This window comes from Periophthalmus magnuspinnatus, chromosome 3 (assembly GCF_009829125.3).
Source record: "Periophthalmus magnuspinnatus isolate fPerMag1 chromosome 3, fPerMag1.2.pri, whole genome shotgun sequence".
Classification (NCBI taxonomy): domain Eukaryota; kingdom Metazoa; phylum Chordata; class Actinopteri; order Gobiiformes; family Gobiidae; genus Periophthalmus; species Periophthalmus magnuspinnatus.
Genome location: NC_047128.1, coordinates 22,999,857 through 23,022,714, shown reverse-complemented (window position 1 = coordinate 23,022,714; position 22,858 = coordinate 22,999,857). Strand labels below are relative to the sequence as shown.

The 22,858-nt window shown below is 38.6% G+C and overlaps 1 protein-coding gene across 1 annotated transcript in view; it reads left to right on the top strand.

Annotated features, from left to right (window-relative positions):
• The window catches only part of si:ch211-186j3.6 (neural-cadherin), a 410,843-nt gene that overhangs the window by 178,263 nt on the left and 209,722 nt on the right, over nt 1-22,858 (top strand). Inside the window, exon 7 of the mRNA XM_033991613.1 lies at nt 8,903-9,045. Coding sequence (XP_033847504.1) covers nt 8,903-9,045 — 143 coding nt within the window. The remainder of the gene's footprint in view (nt 1-8,902; nt 9,046-22,858) is intronic.

Here is a 22,858-nt window from a genome sequence, read left to right as displayed (position 1 = left end):
GACACTGTGACCATATTTCATCTAAGTGAGGCTTGTCACTTCACCTTCGCACGCCCATTAATGTACTAGTGCCGCTTGTACGTTGTCATGGAAACTTCTCCGGGAGTCTCCCCAGACATATCACTGTTGGTTTGAGGAAGATGCTACCAAGGCATTGTTTAATAATATAGCTGCACAAGATATCACACTCACATTACAGTTGTACGTACCCCAATTATAGTAGTCGTAGCAGTAGCAGTAATAGTAGTAGTTTTTAGATAATGAACGTAAATAAAGAAATAAACACTTGCTAATCTAGTAGTTTAAACCTCTACCTCCTGAAATATATGTTTTTAGTTTAGCAATTCAATCTTCTCTTAGCTTAAAATCTGCATCATCAATCGAAATGTGATTTGAAAACACAAATTGCAGATCTAATTGCTCAGTTTTTTTCCAAAACCGTACAGCCCGATTATATAACGCACCATGTGGCCATACCAGCTTGTCAAAACCTGAGATCAGATCGCAGAAGCAAAGCATGGCCAGGTCTGGTTAGTACTTGGATGGGAGACTGTTGGAAATACCAGGTGCCACAGTGGGGTGCCAGTGGTAAAACTGTTGTCGTATCCTAAGGCAAGAGACTTCAGCCACATGGCGTAGTATGAATGCGGTGTGTGTATGAGAGTTGGTTGGAGGGGGCAGCTGTGGCGAGTCGCTTATTACCACCGAGTGTAAAGTGAATGAATACTGTACTGTAAAGCGCATTGGGCGTCTTCAAAAGTGCTATATAAATCCATTGCATTATTACACCATTACAATTCACTGTACTGTTGATTCATACCAGATATTCATTTTGGCTACAGACACGCTTAGTCCCACGCACCATTTTGACCTCCTGAATTTTAACCTAGACTAATTACATAAGCCATTTTAGTTACATGTGTTCCCTGTCAGCCATAGAATCAATTTAACATAATAATTAAAGCCACAAGCCATGAATATACAATTATATAGAAACACTCTCTATTGTATTGACAAAGCTGTTAATGTTTTGGAAAGAAAAACCCTTCTATTGTTGACAAATAGTACAATACCCCTACAAATGTAAGTAAGCGGAATAGCAATTAATGAGCAACCCCTATGAATATTAAAACAGATTTGTATATCAGCCGGATCAGGTCCCTGAAGCCATTAACTTCTTAGTGTGTACACAAATAAGTATCCACTCTCTCCACCTTTTCCAAATCTCCAGCTTATCAGTGCAAACCTGCCGAACTCAATAATTAAATTCACTACTTTATTTTCACAACTGACATAAGGTAATGGCCAAGGGGAGACATCTATTACTGCGCCATGGATTAGCCCGATGGAAACAAACTCACACAGAAAAGTTAAACAAAAGGTTAAAAGTAATTAGCGCGTTGGAGTATGTCTGAGTCGGCTTGCGGTTGATTACGGCATTGATCTCGCCAATTGAGACTGGAGCTGCGGCTGGAGTGTGATTGCGGAGTCGTGATTGTACCAAGCATCCTCGACTGTCCCTGTACAGTTCTATAATAACGGGTGTTGTTTTTCCAAGGTGCTTTTTGGAGGTAAAGACCATGTTAGGTCTTCTTTCGCTCATATAAATCCCTTTTTTCTTCACGCCTTCAGCCCTATCTCCATCGAAGCAGCGTAACCAGGCGCTCCTCGGCCTCTCCATCTGTTAAAACGGTTAAAATGAGACCGCCGTGTGCTGTCGGCGTCTAATTATAGATCGTTTTATTGTTCGAGAGTCAGAAAGTGTGCTGTTAGTATGCTTGTTGTTGTTAGCTTTATCGTGATAGCGGATCTCAACTCTGGCCTTGGAAAGTTGTGAAAAGAGGTTTTAAACTAATTACGGGAAAAATAATTAGGATGCTAGTAATGCGTGAGGAACAGAAATTAGGCTTTACATCGAAGAGTCGTTCAGCTATTCACACACACACACATACATAGTGCAGTTGGAGACATAGAAGTTAAGAGTGAGAGGGGGGCTCAAACTGGCGACCTTTGAGTGAGTGGGAAAACGCACGACCTACTAAGCTATTACTGCCCATAGGTGCCACGATAGCAATGCTCTTGATGAGATGATGGGGGCCCGCCATTCATCTGCATTACTATTCCTCCGACTAGACCCGGAGTGACAAAAACAGGGGTGTAAAATACATCTAGCTACTTTTTTAACTTGTTAATTAACTGTTTCTGTATTTATTACTTATTAAAGTTTCAAATATTGCGTATCCATTTGCCTAGATGTAAAAAATATGGCTGTGTAACTGCGTATCTACTGATAAAATGACATTTTAAGACGACCATAGCTTTTAATTTATCCTGTCGAGGGCCACATAAAATGATGCAGAGGGCCACGTTTGACCCGGGGGCCTTGAGTTTGACACATGTGCACTAGACCTTCAATACATAACAGATGGAACAATCATTTTTGGGGGTAAGTATTTATTATGGAGACTTTTTCTTTGTACTAGTGAGAAATATTTAGTAATGAATCTTTATCACGAGGAGATCTGGGCTGTAGAAGGTCGAATTATGAACTTCTAGGACTCTTTATAGACGCAAACTAGCTACTTAAGTGTTGCGTTTTGTTATCTGTTTATTGCAGCTCATATTATTTTAACAATTTTGTATATTTAGAAAACTTTTTTGGGGATAAATTTGCTTTTTGGCATTATTGTTTATCATATATATTTACTTCAGCACTTCGAAATTTGTTATCGTGACAGGCTTGAGTCCATTTCAACCTGGAAAGACTCGAACGACACGAAAGAAAAGTATCAGTCAGTTTTATTGAATGAGTTATCTGTGCCGCTCAGACCACGGCAGAAGACATTGCGATGAAGGGCGTCCCAGTTTTATGACCTTTAGGAGATGTCTTCCCCCCTGAGGTGTGGACGCTGGAGGTGGTCGAGGTGAGACTGAGGGAGTGAAGAAACGAGGAGACGATGCAGAACCGAGAGAGCGCTGAGGAGATGGTGGAGCGTGGCATGAACTGAAGCAACCGTGAATCTGTGATGGGGGTTTAAACAGGGCAAACTGGGTGCTGGTTGGATGAAGAGGAGGAGAGGAGTAGTAGGGGGCAGTGATGAAGACCGGTAAACTCTGGAGAAGCAGTAGACGAGAACAGAGCTAGGTTTTCCAAGCTGAATTCACGCTAGCTCCATGTCTTTTTTATCGAAATTAAACCCCATAGCCGTTCCACTTTCCAGGCCGCCTCACCATTTAGAATACTTATACGAATATTAAATAGTTTACAAATTAGCCCTGTCCGCTTAGCTTGTTGTGCAGACCTGTAGCGAGCGACATTAGCCACTGTACGCAGTTGTAATCATAGGCCTAATTATAAGCAGAGCCATCTGAATGCAGGATAATTACACACTGTGCATCTGTAATGGAGATGTAAAGTTAATTTGTGGAGCGGGGACAAAAGAGCTTTGTGTCCTGCATAAATTGGAGTGCGCAGACAACTCTAATTTTGGCGATGAATTGTCTGTAGGATCACATAAGGGGTCCCTGAGTACTTTATGGCTTTCAGGTGTGATAAATACAAGCAATTATCTAATGATCTTTTCAAATAGCTTCCTCCAACCACAAGTGGGGGCCGTTTGATCAATGTGCACTTTGTACCTTTAAAAGTACATAATAAAGAAGTGCAGTGCAGCATCTGACTGAGTTGAGTATTGATTTGGAGGGAAGTGCACCGCTAGCACACTGTGGGCTGAAATGACTCTGATGCAGCCGCAGTGGCAAAGATGTGTTCAAGAAGCTGGGACCAAAGTTCAATTACTTTGGATGTGACACGTATTTGAATTTTGAAGGCGGGCAAGAGGAGGAGGAATACAGGTACATCATCTGCTTGTATCCATGGATCTTTGTCTGGAGTTATCAACAGTACGGCATTAAACTTGTCTATCTGCATGGAGGCAGCTAGGAGATGTGACCTTGCCAATTTACAGGTTAGGTTTGTGAAGAGGTGACCCCATTCCCAGTAAAATGCATGTTTGAGTAATAAAAATACCTGTAACTAAATGAATTGAATGGAGATAATGCCATTCTACGCAAAGCAATACCATTTCCCTGAGACAAACAGGCTACATACCTTCTTGCATTTTATTTGTGACATAAAAAATTACTAACCTAAGGAGAAATAATGAAATTACGAAGTGAGACTAAAGTTTATAGTTCCATCTGCTCCCTTTCTGACATGCATCATAATAACACAGCATAATGTACAAGGTTGGTTTTCTTTAAATACCTTATGTCTGTCTTTATGTCCTTGTCGATGTGTGTATATATTTTTGCATATTCAGTTTAAATGTTTGCAAACAGGGAAATGATAAAATACTTGACCCATGTCAAGGCTATACTAGCCTTGACATGGGTCAATATTGAATAACAGTCTTCTCAACACTCACTATTATTCCATGTGCACTCAGAATCTGATTATTATGGTAAATTGTCACATTTTATATAGAGCTTTTCCATCTTTGAGGCACTCAAAGCACTTTACTTCAAGGAACCACTCACCAATTCACACACAAATTCATACACCAATGTAAGCAGACACTGAGGACGGAGGGAGGTTGAGTGTCTTGCCCAAGTACACGACAAAAGCATTCATCTGTCAGTGGATCCGACCGCTCTATCAGTGATATTTATGTTGAGAGCGGGATTCAAACTTCCAATCTTCGGATCAGTGGACAAACTAACTGAGCTGCTGTCGCCCTATTATCAGATTCTTTTGTTCTTTTGTTTTTTTTTTTTTTATATAAGACTATTAAAATGACATGCAAACCCTCAAAATCCTCTTTCTTCTTATCCTGGTACCTCTGATTACTCACATTTGATTTTGGGGATTGCGTGTCATTTAAATAATCTTAAATGTTCAGTAGTTTCGGTGTGCATGTAAACAAAGCCGCTGAAATCAGTAGCAGTGCCATTTCTCCTATGAGCCGTTGCATGAGTGACATTAACAGTAAAACGAGAGAATACTGCGCTTTTGAAAGTACATTGTGCATACGGGTAACTAATTCTGCCTTTAAACGCAGACACAGTCACTAAAGAATCTATGAGCTGATAATGAATGCACCTCTCAAGCGATGCTCACTAGTCAGATGAATTGCTCCGAAGACAACCCTACTGCCTAGTTCTAATGAGAGTGTCTTGTTTGAATGATGAACGCGCAGTGGTTGTGAGAGTGACAGAGGAGCAGATGGATGTGCAGGCCTATTACTGTTATGTCAGACAGTCAGAGCTGAGACTGAGAGGACATGCACACATGGATAGGCCATGAGTCACACCAAACACATTGAGTAGTTCACTGTTTTTTTTTTCCCTCGGCTGTTGTTTGTCACAGCTTAGTTAGCAACAAGCTCCTGTTTTCGATATGACCCATTTTGTGAAAACCATGACATCCTTCAACAGTATTAATTCTTAGAGATTTGATATGTAATCCAAGCATGTTTGAGTAGTCTAGCGAGGCACTAGCCGAACCCTGGCCCTACAGTCAGCACTACGAACCTGTACAATGCTCAGCCCACATGTGTTTACGTCATCCATACTCTTACACAGCATTTATGATACAGAATATACATTACAACTTCACAAATCTGACACGATGTGCAATAGTTTCATTCACAGGATGCACTTTGATTGTGTTCTGATAGCGCTCTGAAGGGGAAGTGACTTATCGTGGAGAGTAAGAGGGGTGGGTTCAAAAATTAAATTGAAACTAGTTACATATTTAAATCAGTGTTTGCTGCAAATGTAGCATGTTTAAAACAATAAAAGGTAACATGGTGATCTAAATATGTTATGTGTTGGCAGTTAATACAACAGAAGTGCAATACCCTCTCTTTAAAAGTGTTTTCACACGTTTTTTTGTGATGGTTGAGTTAATCATGTTACTATCTTGTGCGCTTTGCTTATTTGGAATGACTTTAACACAATATATGTCTAGATTCAGCATTTATTTAAGGATAAATATTATGCAAAATTGACTTTTTACCATGTTATATTGTTACCTGGAGTTTAGTGCTGCACGATAATGGAAAAATATGTAATTAGGATTTTTTTCTGACAAGGAAACACTCGTTTTAGATATAGGATTCTGTTCAAAGTTCATATTTCAAATCTTTGCAAAAAACTGAACTATGAATTGACAAACAAATACAAGATTTTACTTCATTCACACTTCCATTAATGCAGCAATCCAAAGTCTTCTTCTCTGAGCTCTCAAAATTGCTCTTTTCGCATGTTGCCTGAATTGTTGCATCATAGGTAAAAATCTAAACTTCTGCTGCAAGTCCATAAACCGTCACTGAACTCGTTCTGCTTCAAATTGCAAATGTTATAACGCATCTTTCTTTTTGTTTTCATTTGTTCTCTGACTACTTTTACCCCATTTCAGTAAAACCAACATGTACAACTTAATAAAATCCTTCTACTTACCCAAGGTGTTTGAGCTCTGGTCCTTCATGTTCTGTACAGTTCTAAGTTTCAATCCAATATTTGCTCTAAAAAAGTAAAGGGTGAACTTAAAGTCAATGGTGCAGACATGCCTTCCAAGCACGTCCTCTTTTCAAAGCTGTGTGTTAAAGAGAGTTCAAAACTGCTTTCAAAGTGCTATAGTAAGATGTGAAGACCAAACTGAAGGGTTTTTTTTTGCTTTATAGAAGAAAACCCAGCTTGCAATACGCTCTTGATAAAAAATACATATCTTTACGAAATAAATATAAAATTAACTCACAATTTCTATTTATTTCTGATGATTTAAACGTCCTCAAGCTTTATACAGTTCACAGTTTACCTTGCAAGTTACTGACATGCATGTATTGTGCATTTAATATTAGTGGCATGGGAATACAAGGCCCTGGGTTTGCATACAGAAGAGGTGCTGTGTATGCCAGAGGGAATGCACATTGATTTATTCTTCTTCTTAAAGTAAAGAAGCAATATTGGTTATGCTGTCCAACTCACTGTCTGTTGGTGAAGTGGGATTTACACATTTGCAGTAATGAATAGAACTCATCAATCAGCATGCAATCAGAGTTCACGGCTTTAATGTTTTGACGACTTCAACTTGTTGGTTAGATGGATGAATTCTCCCGTATAGAAAATTACAATAAATGAAAAAAAAAAAAAAATGGCACCAGAAATTGACAGCAGAAAGTTTATCCCAGCATCGTTAGAAGGATGTTTTTTGTTTGTTTGTTTTTTTCTTTTCTGGTACAGTGACAAGTTTACTTTCACCAAAAAAAAAGGAAAGATGCTTTGTACCTGGTTACAGCCGTACACTATATAAAAAAGTGGACTAAGGGAGTATAACGTCACCCATAGCGTTCTGCTCCAGCCAAACGAAGCCAATTGAGGCTTGCAGTTATAGCGGCTAATTTGGAGCCGAGTTCCGTATTTGGAATTCCGACCGAGCGTATGGTAGCAACCGGAAAGCCAATCAGGAGTGAGGGGTGGGCGCTTAGCCGTGCTGTTGCCAAAGCTTGCCAGAGCGACCTTGGGGAATGAGAGTACCTGATTGGTCTGTCATTATAGTTGATATCTTCAAAATAGCAAAATAACTTCAGGATCATGTGAAGCAGGATTTGAAGAAATGATGAGTCTGACTGCAGCAGCTACAGAGAGAGGGATGACGTCTTTTTTTTTTTTTAAATAGAAAGTGAATTGGAATTGAGGCGATGGAGATGAATCACACCATGCTCACTCCCTACTTAGGACATGGCGGTTAGCATGCTAGCTATGTCCATTTATATACTTCCACCTGTGCAGTGTAGTCCCTGGGCCAGTCGATGTTGAAGTAGAAAACTGACCGAGTATAGATGAGGGGCAAGAGACATGTTTGTTTTATGGATTAAATAGTATTTTCAACTCAAATCTGAAAGAATCTGATAAAATCACAAATATTTAACCCGGTCATTTCATTTCTGCAGAAAAATCCTACAAAACTTAGTAAACATAGCTTTGCCAGAGTCAGTCAGTTGGTCAGAAGAGGGACTAGTACATTTTCCGCTCAAACTCTTGTTTTACTGTCGGCATATCACAGGGGAATAGGATCTTGTTTTCACCACCTGCAACCGCCGCAGCCTGCTCCATGTTCTCACTCTGTCACTTGGAAACTTGTTAGATTGCAGGTACTCTGACAAAAGGTGTGATAAAGGAAGGGGCCGCGAAAGGGGGTCAAAAACCTGTGACGCTTGGGAGAACACACACTCACTGTCTATATGGATTTTCGCAGCGGCTGCAACTGACGCCGACTGTGGATTATTTTCAGGTGGGTAGAGTAGCGAAAAATATACTCAAGTAAGGGTAAAGCTGCTTCAAAGTAATATTACTCAAGAAAAAGTAAGTAGTGGTCCAAGAAATTCTTCAGTCCGATATTGAAAATGTAGCTAATATTTGGCACAGATATTATTTTGTTATTATTTTTTACAAAAGCGATACGTTCTTTTGTAACCTTCAGTGTAACTTAACATAAATTTGGTCTGTACTATAGATTTTAAAAGCTTAATATTGGTATCAACAAATAACAGCTCAAAAAAATGTGTATCCTGTAATCCCTACTTCAAACTAAATATTATTCAAGTCAAATTTTTGTGTCATACTCTTGTGAAGTACATTTTTTCCCCAAGTAAATGTAATTGAGTACTTCCCACCTCTGATTATATTATTTGTGCCCTCCAACTTGCCTGTATTGGATGATATTCCACAGTAAATTATTGATGCTGTGTCACGTCTTTGCCTTTGCTGTGTTGCTTGAAGAATTGATTTGAAAGGCTGATCAAAGCGGACGTGAATGTGACTCATTTTCACCTGGAGCGCTGCCTGCGTGTGTGTATGTTCACGTGTTCATACCATGTCTCCCTCTGTGTTTGATCAGATATCGCACGTTTGTCTCTGAAGATGCTGGGCCCAACACTCTGGTAGCTACAGTGCTGGCGAAGGACCCCGATGGAGATGGGATCACCTACAAAATAACAAGTGGGAATGAGGAGGGCAACTTTGTCATCGACAGCCAGAAAGGTAAGAGTGGTTCATTCAGTTTGAGGTAGGGTTGCAAGATTAAACGTCATTGAATCTAAATTTCGGTTTAAATCAGTGCAATTAGCAAATTTCATTGGTACAATCCTCCAGTGAAGGTAGTCCTGACCAAGCCTAGCAACAAGATTATGGACACGGGTCTCTGGGCACGGGACTGCACGCTCACTGCTCCTGAGGAAATGTCCTAGTGACTTTGAGGGATGGGTCAAATGCAGAGGACAAACTTTCTTATGGGGACATTAAAGTGTGCGTACCTTCACCTTAACCATAATTGTTCTGCATAAAAACTGCTAATCCTGTTCTGAAATGTGATTCTTGTATTAGTTTGTCAGTTCATATTTCAGTCTCTTTGTCAAATCGTCTGGATGTGTAAAATCTGAACTTTGAACTGAATACTTCTCAGAAAAATGACATCCCCATGTGTTTATATTTTGTTTGGGAAGCTAGTTCTAAAAAGTAGTGTTATAATGACAGCAAAATGTATAATAAAATATTTTTTTTAAACAATTGTGAGGCTAAAATTGTGATGTGAATCACACCAAATTTTATTATAAATTATTATAATAGTATTGTCTTGTTCCACCCTTAATAAATAATAGTGTGTTTTATTAACATTTATGAACTCAAATCTCAAGTGCTAGTGGAATAATATTAGTGAAATTCTGAAATTCAAAAATTATATGTTTCTAAATTGCCAAGGAAATGACTATTAAAATGTTATTATCTAAAAGTCAGATTTTACAAAAACTATTTCAAACTCTGCTTACCATTTTTCTTCCAAAAGTATAGATTTTATTTCTAGGCTGAAATAAACATTTAATTTTATTGAATAATTAAAATTCAAATAAATTAAAATAAAGACTACCCAATTTTTTTATATGTAGAATACTTCAGTTTGTGGTGTTGTTTTAATAATTATTATGCCTCATTATGCCTTAGCGTTAGCATTGAAACACAAACATCTCTCTTTCTAAACACAGAAGTAGAAGTATTTATTTTATTTCTGTAGTTTTTAACATCTTGTCACTAACATTCATCCACAACTGTCTGCCAACCGACTTATATTTAAATATTATGTTAGTAAATCTGCAAAACCTCATAGACATCAAAATGGACAGGAAGTAGTAACGCTAACGATGAGGTTGCCGGGCACTGGTGTACACAGAGCCTGTTGTAATCGATTAAAATTGATTCAGGAACAGTGGCCGACGAACATGTGACTACCACTGACAAGCTACTACAGATTACAGTCTACTAGTGTTATTTCTATTTATTCATTTTTACCCTACTTTAGACACAAAGCAGTGTAACGGATTATCACAGTGTGTTTTGATTGTTGGTATAGCCTTTTACCAATAATATATAATGAAAGTGTCCAAATGTCAATATGTGCAACCCTACTTTTTAATATAAGTAAAAAATAAATTAATAATAATAATAATAATAATAATAATAATAATAATAATAATAATAATAAATAAATCAGTCAATCAGTAATATATGTTTAAAGAGTAGGGTAATGTTCAGAGTGCACATTGTAAACAAACAGAAGCGTTCCCATTTGACAGAAGACTGAAAACATGAACTGACTTAATACAAGAATCCCATGCATTTCAGAACATGTTTGAAGAGGTCTAACAAAAGTGATTTTTCTGTAAAAAGGAGTTGCTATTTGGAGAGGACATTCTATTTCAAAAATTATTGCAGCCTTTGCGATTTTGATTGGATTGCAATAGGCTATATAGTGCAGCCGGAGTAAAAAGCGACACCAGCTTATAGGTCAGTGTTTGGGTTATTGTTTCTATTTTGTCTCTTGTTACTATTTTCTACCAAATGTGAGCAAGTTTATGGAAGCCGTTTAAATCCTTCCAGGTCACACTGTGGCGTAGAATAATCAGCCTCATTTCCCCACTGTTCCTAACAAAACGCTTTAGATCTGCCCCGGTGTCGTGGAAATGCAGGGAGGATGAAACGCTATAGCACCAGCAGCAATCTTGTGAAATGTGAAACCCAGTTAATGATTGGGATGTTTCTGTGTGCGGTGAGGAGGGAGGGGTCGGCTGACGGGGGAATGGTGCCAATTTCATAGCCCGTTCTCTCCCCTTTGTAAATTGGAGCCCCTCTCTCTGAATCTGCATATCACATTATAGGGTAATATGATGACTTTTACAAATTCAATTACTGCGAACTTCAAGGCACAATTTCCTCTGTTCGCTGGCAATGACATTCTCTGTCAGCTGATAGTGACGGCCATTTTATCGCGCTGGGAGAAAGTGTGAAAGATTAAAACACAACTCTATCACAGATCAGATGGTAGCGCGCACTTGCCTTGTCACTGACATCGTTGGAGACTCATTTGCATCTGGCGACAATGGCCGAATTTTCAACCCGCAAGTCCGTCCCTAAAGGTTACAGCTTGGTTCTGTCTAAGAAAAAAGTGTATTTTAGAAATCAGAGCCCCTTTGGTTCTGTGAGATCACCAGTGAAGCAGTCGCGTGGTGTTTGACTGGAAAAGACGACGGATAGGCGCCTCGAGCAAGATTCGAACTAGCGAGCTTGTGCTGAAGGCAAAAGTTTTCAGATAGTATCACAGTAGTATCTTTTAAGAAACTAACTTGTCGGAATGAATAAAAGCCTAAAATTATTTAAAACACACTCATCTCAAATAAAACTGTCAACAGATCAAGCAAATCTACACAAACAGTTGGTCAAATCATTAGGTTTGTTGGGCACATTTAGGTCACGGGCGCCTAGACGTTTTTCATCACGAGTTTGCTCAAATATGATATCTGTGTAATCCCTGAGTCACCCAAGTTCCATTTGAAAAGAAAAATTCAAAAGAAAATTGAATTCTGTCAACTGGACAAAAGTTCACGCCAAAACTTTTGTCCAACTTTTTTGTTCAATTTTAAAATCAAATTTGTTACCTCTTGCCCCACGGCAGACACGACCTGGGTGACTTGGGTAGGTCACATGGTACCCAGCCCTGCACGTTGTCCAAAACCTTCCTCAGTATTAGAAAGACCAAAGCGTAGTTCTATAAAGCATATACAAAGTGCCCATACATCAAAGTTTCCAACACTGATCAGTTCTGCTAATACCATTTTTATGGAGCCTTGGCGGGGTGTAATGATACCTATTGAGAATTATACATTGAATAAATTTACCCCGGGCTTCTCTGACATAGCTCCCTTTGTTTGCAAGATTTGAGTCTCATGTGTAATCTTCAAATATGTAACTGAGATCTCACTCCTATATAGATTTTTAATGTGGTTTTTAAGCCAAGGGCACATATTATACCATTCTGAAACTTTGCAGTGGGGGTAGTAGAAGAAATACTGTATATGACGCATTTTGTGTTATGAAAAAAACAAGTATCCACCAAATTTCCTTCATGAGACAACTTTATATGTCTCTTTAAACAGTCTTGGATACCAGGTCCATCACAACTGATGTTATACTGGTAAAAGATTTAAACTTTCAGTAAAATGCACTACTTATGGTAAAGGCCAACCCAACAGGACCAGAAGAAATGGGTCAGAGGGCTGCATTTTGCTCGCTTGACCAGCCAGTCCCTTCTGCATTCAGTCTGAAGGGTCTGGAATTAGACTATAGAGCGTAACAAACCTCAGACCTGACTCGAGATAGTCCAATCACAGCTGCTACGTAATTTGTAGCATGTGTCTCTCAAACGCGGAAGACATCTCCTCTCAAAATTTCTCATAACATTCAGAATAAATAAGTGCATTGCTTGTTGATTCTGCATAAATTTGCCCTGTTTCTGAGTCCTCTGTGTTATTTCTCCCTCTCTTTACCTGTAAGCTGCTATGTTTGCTATGACACAAACAGACGATGCATCTCTCTGATTAGTTAATCCGCTTAATCTGATTTGTCAATCACACCCGACTGAAAACGGGGAGACGGGATACAGTTCCAGAACCACACGTCTTTGCCAAAGTGTGTTTTGTCAAAGTGTGTGATTCTGTCTGACACCATAGTTTAAACACCACTGACCAAGATGATGGCCAAAGGATGCTAAAATTTGGTTGAATTTGAAAACCTCTCGAATAAACGTGTCAACAGAACAAGCAAATCTATACAAGGAGTTGGTGAAAGTATTGGGTTTACGTCAATCATGCCCAACTACAATTAGGGAGACAGGATATGTTTCCAGACCCGCATGTCTTTGTAAAGTTTTGTCAAAGTGCATATTTGTGTCTGACCTTTTAAGTAATTTGCTCTGGCACCACAGCTTGAACACCACTGACCCAGATGATGCTCAAAGGATGCTAAAAGTAACTTGCTTGAATTTGAAAACTAGCAACAGTTGAAATGAATAAAATCCTAAAATAATGTCAAATAGATTCATTTAAATTAAACTTAGCAAAAGAAAAATATAAAATCTGTGCAAAATGTTGTAGGAGTAAAGACATTTCGTTTCTCATCCAACCCGTTTCCTCAGATGCTCAGAGGATGCTAAAAGTATTTTCGGTTGAATTTGAAAACTACTCATTCTTCACTTTGTCACTACAACCATTAGACAACACAATCCGCTTGATAATTTCATCTAGTCACCGCGAGCCCTGGATGTGTAATATTTCCCCTAATACAGATGCGCGGGGGCTTTTGCCATTTATCTACAGCAGGGCATGCGTGCCAAAGTATCGCGCCACAATGCTTGTAATATGATCCAATATCTTGTTTGAAAGAGGCCAATATTTGGTCATTAAACCTGTTTTATGTTTCCTATAATGGAAGGCGAGCAGAATGGATCGCGCCTACCCTATCTCCCCGCTGTTGATGAAAGCCTTTATTGCCTGTGCTCTGTTCTGGTAGCTGTGCGCCTCTCCACGGCTCATCCTCAATGTCTGACAATCATTCACGCAATTGTTTTTCTCCCTCCGCTGCCGGTCCATTCCTTCTGGCCTCCCTCCCCATGTTAATTTGACTGTAACTCACCACAGAATACAATACGTTTCCATAAGATTTAAAGCAGCCATTAGGAGCGGAGCAGGCCGGTCAATATGATGATCACGCTCTTCCTATTAAAACCCATAAATATAGACGCGGGCGCTCTGTGGAAAAGAGGGACTATTTTCTGACAGCTGTGGGGAGATGCGGCCACCTATAAACGAGCGCTTCTCTGCTCAAAGTTTTATGTTGTTTCGGGGAAAGGTCCTTCTTTAGATCAAGGGAGTGAATTTTTGCAGCGTTTTCACTAAAATGTCGTTGAATTTTAGATCGAAGACGAGACGGGACTTTGATATGGACTTTGTTGGACTTGTTTTTGTGGAATTTCATGTGCAGGATATACTATGGAAATTTACTTTTATGAGCTTTTAACCATGCTATAAGAGTGATCCTTCGTCATGAATTTATTTAATTTGAGTCACGCTTGTTTGAGTAAACCTGTTTTGTTCTGCATTTGAAGGTTGAGTACTCAGAAAGACGTACCCCGTACCTTACCTTTGGATACTTTTCTGTACTTAACTTGCAATTATTCCAAAAAATCTCACTGCAGATCGTACGTAAGTGTTCAAAACTGTCACATATTTGTCAATGATAATACAAAAACATGTTGATGAAAACTCACTCCTTGCTATGACGAAATATCACTAAGACGAGGCAGGGTCATTAGTTCTAGAGTTAGTTTTGTACAGGAAGTCAATGGATCTATTTTGATCTGTTCCTATTAATGGTAAATGGTCACATTTTTCCACTTTCAAGGCAATCAAAGCGCTTACATCAAGGAACCACTCACATTGATTGACCAGTGTACACAGACAATGGGTGCGAGGAGGGTTAAGTGCCTTGCCCAAGGACACAACAACAGTATTCATCTGTGGGAACTAGAATCGCACCTCCAACGTTCAGATCAGTGGAAAAACACTCCACCAACTGAGCTCCCGTTGTCCTAATTAAGGCGTACGAAGGCGTTTTAGATCAATATTGTGATTTGCAACGAACAAAACATAAAAGATAATGACCTACATATGGTACTGTTCCATACGAAATACCTTTAATGTATAGCTGACAGTTTCCGTAGAGAGATTTGTCCTACTTTTGATCGTCTTCGCTGTCATTACTAGCGCAACCCGTCAGGATCAGTGGGTTACCGTTCTACAGATCATAAACTAGACTCAAGATTAGCCTATTTTTCATGGTTTAGGTCTTTCCCATGATGAATTTTGCATCAGAGAAGTCAAGCCTCTCCCATTTTCTCTTCCTTCAGTTTCAGTTTTCTGAAAAATGGGTTATGTGCAAAATTTATGAATTGTAAGAAAGAACAAAAACTTTTAGCAGCACCTAGAACTTTATCTTATTAATACATTTGCACGGAATGTATAAATCTAAAGATGATTAATTGAGATAGCTCTTCCAGGGTTATATCACACTGTTTCCATAGTTTCAGACTTATAATCTATCTCGTTCAAAGTCTTTCCTTGACAGCACAGAACAGCACAGTGTATCTCTATAGGGAGGCATCCAGGAGACGGCTTGTGCTTTGTGGAGGAGCAGCGTCACTACTCTAAGCTCAAGGTGACTAAGCCTTTTGCCCTATCTCTAAGTGAAACTCTGTCTGGCCCATTGGAAAATATGCAGATCTTGATTATACTTTGTAAAATCACACAGATGACTCCAGTGATAAAAGACACGCTTTTTTAAAATTTGAAACATTAAGGCAAGGCAAGTTTATTTGTATAGCACAATTCGTACACAAAGTAATTCAACGTGCTTTACTCAATAAGAAAGACATTAAAATCACAATACAACACATCAAAACATAAATAATCATCATAACATTAACATTAAAAGAGAAGAGTGCAGAATAATAAACTTTCAGTCATATGCACAGCTAAACAGAACTGTTTTAAGCCTGGATTTAAACATTGTCAAAGTAGAGGCCTGTGTCAAATCTTCAGAAAGACTGTTCCAGGTTTTAGCTGCAGAAAACTGAAACTGACTCTGTGCATCAGCAGGAGGCCGGTCCCTGAAGTCCTCAGAGTGCGACATGGTTCATATGGCACTAACTAACATGGCAAATCATTGTTTTTCCAATTCTAAAGCCTGATTTATGTCTGAAATTAAAAAATGCCATTTTCATGCCAATTTTGAGTAAGATCTCAAATACTCAAAGAATTAGTAAGACTAAGACAAACCTTTGTTCGTCCCTCAATGGGGGAATTGCAGTGTTGCAACACATAGTTCAAAAACAGTAGGAGAATAAGGACATGTAATCAAAATAAAGCTCAAGATAAATTATGCTATAAAAATTTACAATAGACATAAAGACTAGCACAACACTGTGTCAGCAGAGTACAGCTATAAAACTTACACAAGTGGCTCTGACTGTGGTTATGTACAGTGCAGCTTATGGACAAGGATAAGTAGCAGTTAAGCCGACCAACATCCCCAATGTGCTATTTTTTTTTGTCATATTTGTATCTAATATGTCAATAAAATAAAGCAAGATATTTTCACCCTGCTTCTATCCAATTTTTTAGATGCATATGTCCTAAATATGTCCAAATTGAGCCACTTTTATACATAAAATTATGTTACAGATGTTTTAGACGACATCACATCATTCTATAGACTAATAATATTTAATACAGATGCAGGGCAGCTCAAAAGAATATTGTTAAAATGCAGATTTGTGTTGCAATACAGTGACTTGTTGGGTCTAGTCACTAATCGAAATGATCATGTTCAACATTTTTCAATTTACCTTTTAGATATTTCATGGTAAAGTACAATGTAATCAATAGGGAAAACTGTCTTGCCCCCATCTGGGAGTATGACCTCATCACATTATACAATCTGAAAACACCAATATAAGTAAACTACAGAATAAGTTTCAAATGGATATGCCCAAATTAAGTTCCAAGCCCTTAACCAACCTCCCACTGGAACAATGTGCGTTTCTATAACTCAGCTTGCTCCCCTGCCAGGCCTCCATCTTCTCTGCATGGCCTGATGTGCTGACCTCTGCTTGATCTTGCATTATGTAACAGACTATTGTTTTGGTCTAATTCTTGTAGAGACCCTTTGGCGACTCCTCTCTTACTCATCATGTTCAGACTTGTTTCTTTGCTCTTTTGTCATGCTGTCATATCAGACATGTTTTCTGTATATATCTTTCTCCTGTATCTAGCTGTGTTTATGAAGCTGTCAGCGTGGTTCTAGCCCTGTCTCGTTCTGCTGTCTACTTCCACACTGTCCACATATTGTTTACTATCGACCCCAAAGGATGTGTGTCCGTTCTTGTTGTTGCATCAGCAAATATCTCAACATACTGAAATGTACACTGTGTAGACTTTGTTGTTTGTTTATCCAGTGTTCTTATAGTCTGGCTTTCTAGTATTTAGTAAGAATCCATCACATGCATACAAAAGTTCATTAAAATTTAGTTAATTGTGAACTGTAATAATGATCTAAACTGACTTTATTATAGAAAAAGGTTGCATCACGTCTTCTTCAGAACTGATTTTCATTGGAATTCATCATAGTATCATCATTTTTTCCTCAGTAAGTAAGGTGAAAAGGGACATTTCTTGAGGATTATATAATTGTTTTTTTGAGCTTGCACATGTGTACTGAGGACTGCAGCCGGCTCAAAGAGTGCTGAATAAATCCCATGGAGGAATCTGGAGGAATCTGGAGGAATCGGACATCTGAGGAGATTTCTAGTGAATGTGCATGTGCAGCAGCAGACGACAACAGCAGCGCCAACTTTCAACACAAGTATCTAAAAATAACCCTGTTTTAGCTTTATGTTTTGTGTGATTAAATGCTAGTCGTGTGCGTATAAAGGAGCGACAGCGAATAACAAGACTCTTGCACAAATGTGGAGGAGGAAATACAGGACATTTATTTAGGAAAGACGTGGTTTTGATTTACATCTGTGACGGGGGAGTGTGAGTGCGCAGTTCTAACGTAGGGCTGTGTTTAAGGGGACGTTTGTGATACATGAGTGCACCTGTCTGATAGATACACTTATAATACAGACTTACATGTATAATAAAGTGCATCTGTTTGACCAGTGCAGGTTGGTATTTCTTCATGAATGTACATTTTGTGTAGTGAATGCACATCTGTAGAGTTGCCATATGTCACTCACTATGGTTACTAGATGCATAATGATAATTGCAAAGATAAAAATATTACTGAAGGCTCAGCTGCATAAATAAGGTGTAGATGTAAGACAAATTTGTGAAGAAAACAAACAGCTAGTAGCTTAGGCAGATCTTGAAGCATTCACTGTGGTTAACCCTTTTTATTTGTACATTTTAAGTTTGATTCCTTTCTGAATTCTGAGTCTAAACACATTAATATTATTTGACAGTTGAGAAGGCCTGGCCGGTAAAACAAATTCAACCACCAATCATAGACGATATTAAATCTGACAAGTATATTTTCTACCTGAATCCATATGCGCTAATGTTATTATTTCATCCATTTTGCTCCACCCTCATCGAGCCCATAAACCAATGGCCAATACCACAGGGACACACACATCTTGTACATTAGAGCAGACACTCGCAGTATGTTTTTTTCTTAAAATGCCCGGAAAACCTTTTCAGAGCCCCATTTTTACCACTTTAACACCATATTCCTCACTCATCCAAAGCTTTTAGGCTCTATTAGATGTTTACACCGACCAGCGGCAGAGCAGGGACAGTGATAGGACAGTGCAGTGCCCCCTGGATAAGTAAGTATCATGTGTGCCTGTCCACTGCTGGTCACATTTATCTGGCCTTCTGTCTCAGTTCATTAAGGCTGAGTACAGTCCCCAGTCCATCCTGCACATTAGAGCAGTGGAGGTGGAGGTGTATATAGCGAGAGGATAGGTTGACCTTTACTACTTACTCTAAGTGCAGTCTTAATGTGTCTTTGAAATGGCAAGTTTTAATTACACATCGTGTTTTCAATTAAAGTTTGTTAAAGAAAGATTTTTTTTTTTCCCCATGGATTTGAGATAAGTTGGTCTTACCCCAGTACAGATTTATCGTATAAGCAGATTTGGGAAATAACATATCTGCTGTATGCTCTTCATTTAATCATAAAGCGTTATACTGTCTAATAATCAGGAAGTGGGATCGCAACTCCATAGATCTGAACATTAACTTGGCCTGGTGGCGTTACCTGCTTGTCTCCATACAGATAGAAATTTAATGGCATACTGTGGAACATTTCAGGCAAAGAAATAACATCACGATAAACATGCGGCAGACCATCCACCAGAAAAAGTTCATAGAGCACCTTTAAATAATTTTAAAATGACAAAAAAAGGTGAAATTTTTATGTATTTATTTTTATTTATTATTTTTATTTTTAACTTTTATTTTTTATTGATTTATTTTATTTGTTATTGTTATTATTATTATTTATTTATTTTTGTCACCCAAGGACAATTATACAATAAATAAATCCACTTCTGACAATGAAGAAGCACATATAGCACTACCCCAGTTTGAGAAACCCCGTCCAATAACAAACACATCTGGCAGTGCCTTCTGTTGTGTTTAAATCACATCCCTCCCATTGTTATCATTCTAAACAGGTTTGATTTTTATGCTATCTACAATTGTTCTCATTTCTATTCCTGATTGTCTTTTTTATCACAATCTTATGTTGGCCCATTCTGTGATTCGGCCTCTATTAGCCTCCAGACCCACATTATACAATAGTCCATTTGGGTTTAGATAATGAAACATTGCATGAACAGCCAGGCCACAGCCATCTTAGGGAATGTGGAAATTGCCTTTCCAAGAAAAGTCAGGTGTCCACAAGAGAAGGTGAAAAAGATAGATGTTACCCGAATATATTAAACAAACTATTGAGTCCTTGTAGACCAGTAGCTTTCAAACATTTCCAAACAAAGACAACTTAAAGGTCCTATATTACGCAAAATTGACTCGTGTGAGCTTTAAGTCGTTATAGTGCTGTTATTTCCTCAAAACATACCTGGAGTTGTGTTTTGTTTCATTCTCACATGTTTGAGTAATCCTTTATTATTAGTCTGTCTACATCTCCAAAGCTTAAAATGCTCTGTTCCACCTTGTGATGTCATGTGGTGCAAGTTTTCACGTTAACAGCTACATTTTACCTTTTTTCAGCAGAGATGGGCAATTCCAGGGCTGAAATTATCCAAATGATTATAGTTAAAGTGTATGGAGTTTAAAAACACAGTGGAGCACTTCCGGTATTATCACATGACATCACAAGGTGGAACAGAGTGTTTTCAGTTTGAGAGAAGAACACAGCCTCAATGTGCAGGATCTGTGTGCTAAATATGTGAATGAAACAAAACACAACTCTGGGTATGTTTTTTGATGAGGAAACAACATTATAACATAGATCAGACAACAGTCTACTATGGGCCCTTTAAATATATACTATGTACCTTTCGTAATTTAGGTTCCAACAACTGTTTGCAACTGCTTAGCCTGAAATGTTCCACAGTATAGCATTAAACCTATCATAGAGACAACCAGATGACTCCACCAGGCTAAGTAACAGATCAGATGTGGAGAGGCAACCCCGCTCACACGTGAAAAATGCTCCATACAAAAAATTGCATCTCTAAAAGGACAAGAAGGTAGTGGTCAACCTATTTGAGAAGTCCCATAGTGCATCTTTAACAAAATACTTGAGTTCTACCAGATCTTAAAGGTTTATAACAAGACTAAACCACATCAAATCAGAGCTGAAATAGGACTAAACTAGTTTTAAAGTTTGTAAGTAAAGGAGAGGGCAGGCATAAAGGTGGATATCATATTCAAAAGTGTATAAATACCCGGAGAGGACTTTGCATATCACTAGAAAAAGCCTGTGTCCAATGGTACTTGTACAACAGTGTGAGAAATACTATTACTTTTCTACCTTTAAGACTTTCAAAGTACTTTACATCAAGAAACCACTCAGACACTGGAGGCAAAGTGTGTTAAGTGTCTTGCTCAAGGACACAACGACACCATTCATCTGAGGGAGCTGGCATCACACCGCCAACCTTTTACCAACTGAGCTACTGTCGCCCCCATGTGTATACTTGTGCAGCAGGATGGTCCAAAACTTAAATTGAATGTGTGAACTCCTTACCTTCATGCAAATTCGGCCGTCTTTCATCACTGCAGCAGCAATAACATCTACCTTCCTCATCTCCTCTTCTTCACCTACTTACAACTATGCATTTATATAATTATCATTGCTTATCCCTGGTTAACATATTGCATTGTTTATAACTGACTCAGAACACTGCATGGGAGGTCTGTTATTGTTTTCTACATCACAAGAGCTAGCTCCAGTGTAAGTCAACAGGTGTACTAGGTCTGGAGTGTGTACTTGGTGCAGAAGTGCTAATTGTAATGTGTATTGTTTCGGTTGAACTGATTGCATGAATACAACTTGACACCAGTTGCTTTGAGGTTTCCAAATGGAGACTGTACCTAGAACTGAAAATGCTGCTTTTAATACTCTTGGTAATGTCCTTTTTCATGTATTTTGAATTGGGTAAGTGGATACTGTACAAACAATTGTCATGTTTTTATTTATTTGTATTTGACGCCAACATTTCATCAACATAAAACGATTAAACCATTTCTAATTCTGCCACAATAAATTATCAATTTTCTGGAAAAAAAAAAAAAAAAATGCTAAAAGATAACAAGAAATCCCATGATCGATCGCCTATTGCATTAAAATGAGGATGCACAATTAGATTTTTCTCCTTTGTTCAGTCGGTTTTACATAAGAGAAAGACCAAAAACCTAAAAACACAAAGCTTCACTAAAGTCTCTCTCTGTTTCGATAATTAGCTCTAGATAAAACTAAATTGGATGCCGAGCCAGTTGACTGCATACAAAACAATATGTAGCAATATGGGGAAATGAAACAGAGCATTGCCAAGACTCAACTTAATTATCCTTGTTCATGCTTCTGCACCGTTCCTCTCAGTTTACTTGCGCGCAAACTGCCAGCTGCCAATCTGTGTCACACTAAAGGAATTTCCAATGCCAGACGTGATCGCGCTCATGAAAAACCACGACAACAGCGTGTTCTGATTATGAATGTTTTTATCCATGTTTATGCAATACGTGCACAAGTGTCGGTGACAATATACTATGTTACGTTTTGTTTTGTTTTATGTTTTTTTCTCCAGGCGTAGCTTCTCTCCCCTTACACCTCTACAGATGCAAATTGGACTTATATATTGCGCTGTCCTCTTCCTCTCAAGTTTATTTTTATCGCTCTGCTCACTTGCGCGCTCACAACAAACGCCGCACACAGACACCTACGACTAGCCATAACCGTTGGACAGCAGCGCCGATGCAAAAAGCCATTGTGACAAACACCTCGGAGCAGACGCCCACTCGATGGCAAGGCTCCATCTCTTGTGTAACACTGAGAGGCAAGCAGAAGGGACATGGCGTGCATATGCTGTTCTTAAGTATACCAGTAAATTGCATGGGAAAGAAAATGGCTGCGGGCTAGAGCATGTCAAATTGTTTGTATGGTGCAGAACATATGTATATCTCTCATGGTAATCTGGTTTTGGTTTGGTAGACACATTAAAGTCATGTGAAATTGTGCTCTTGTGATTTCGTAAATGCACCAGTGGATGAAATTATACTAAATACTGAAATATATTAAAAAATTAGCTCTTTTGATTTGTTGATGTTGTTTTTTGTTGTTTTACGTTGAGTTGTTGTCAATCGGCAATTTTTTTTTTTTTTTGGAATATACAGTAAATTACAACTAGTGATGGGACTTTCGGCTCTTTTATGGGATCCGA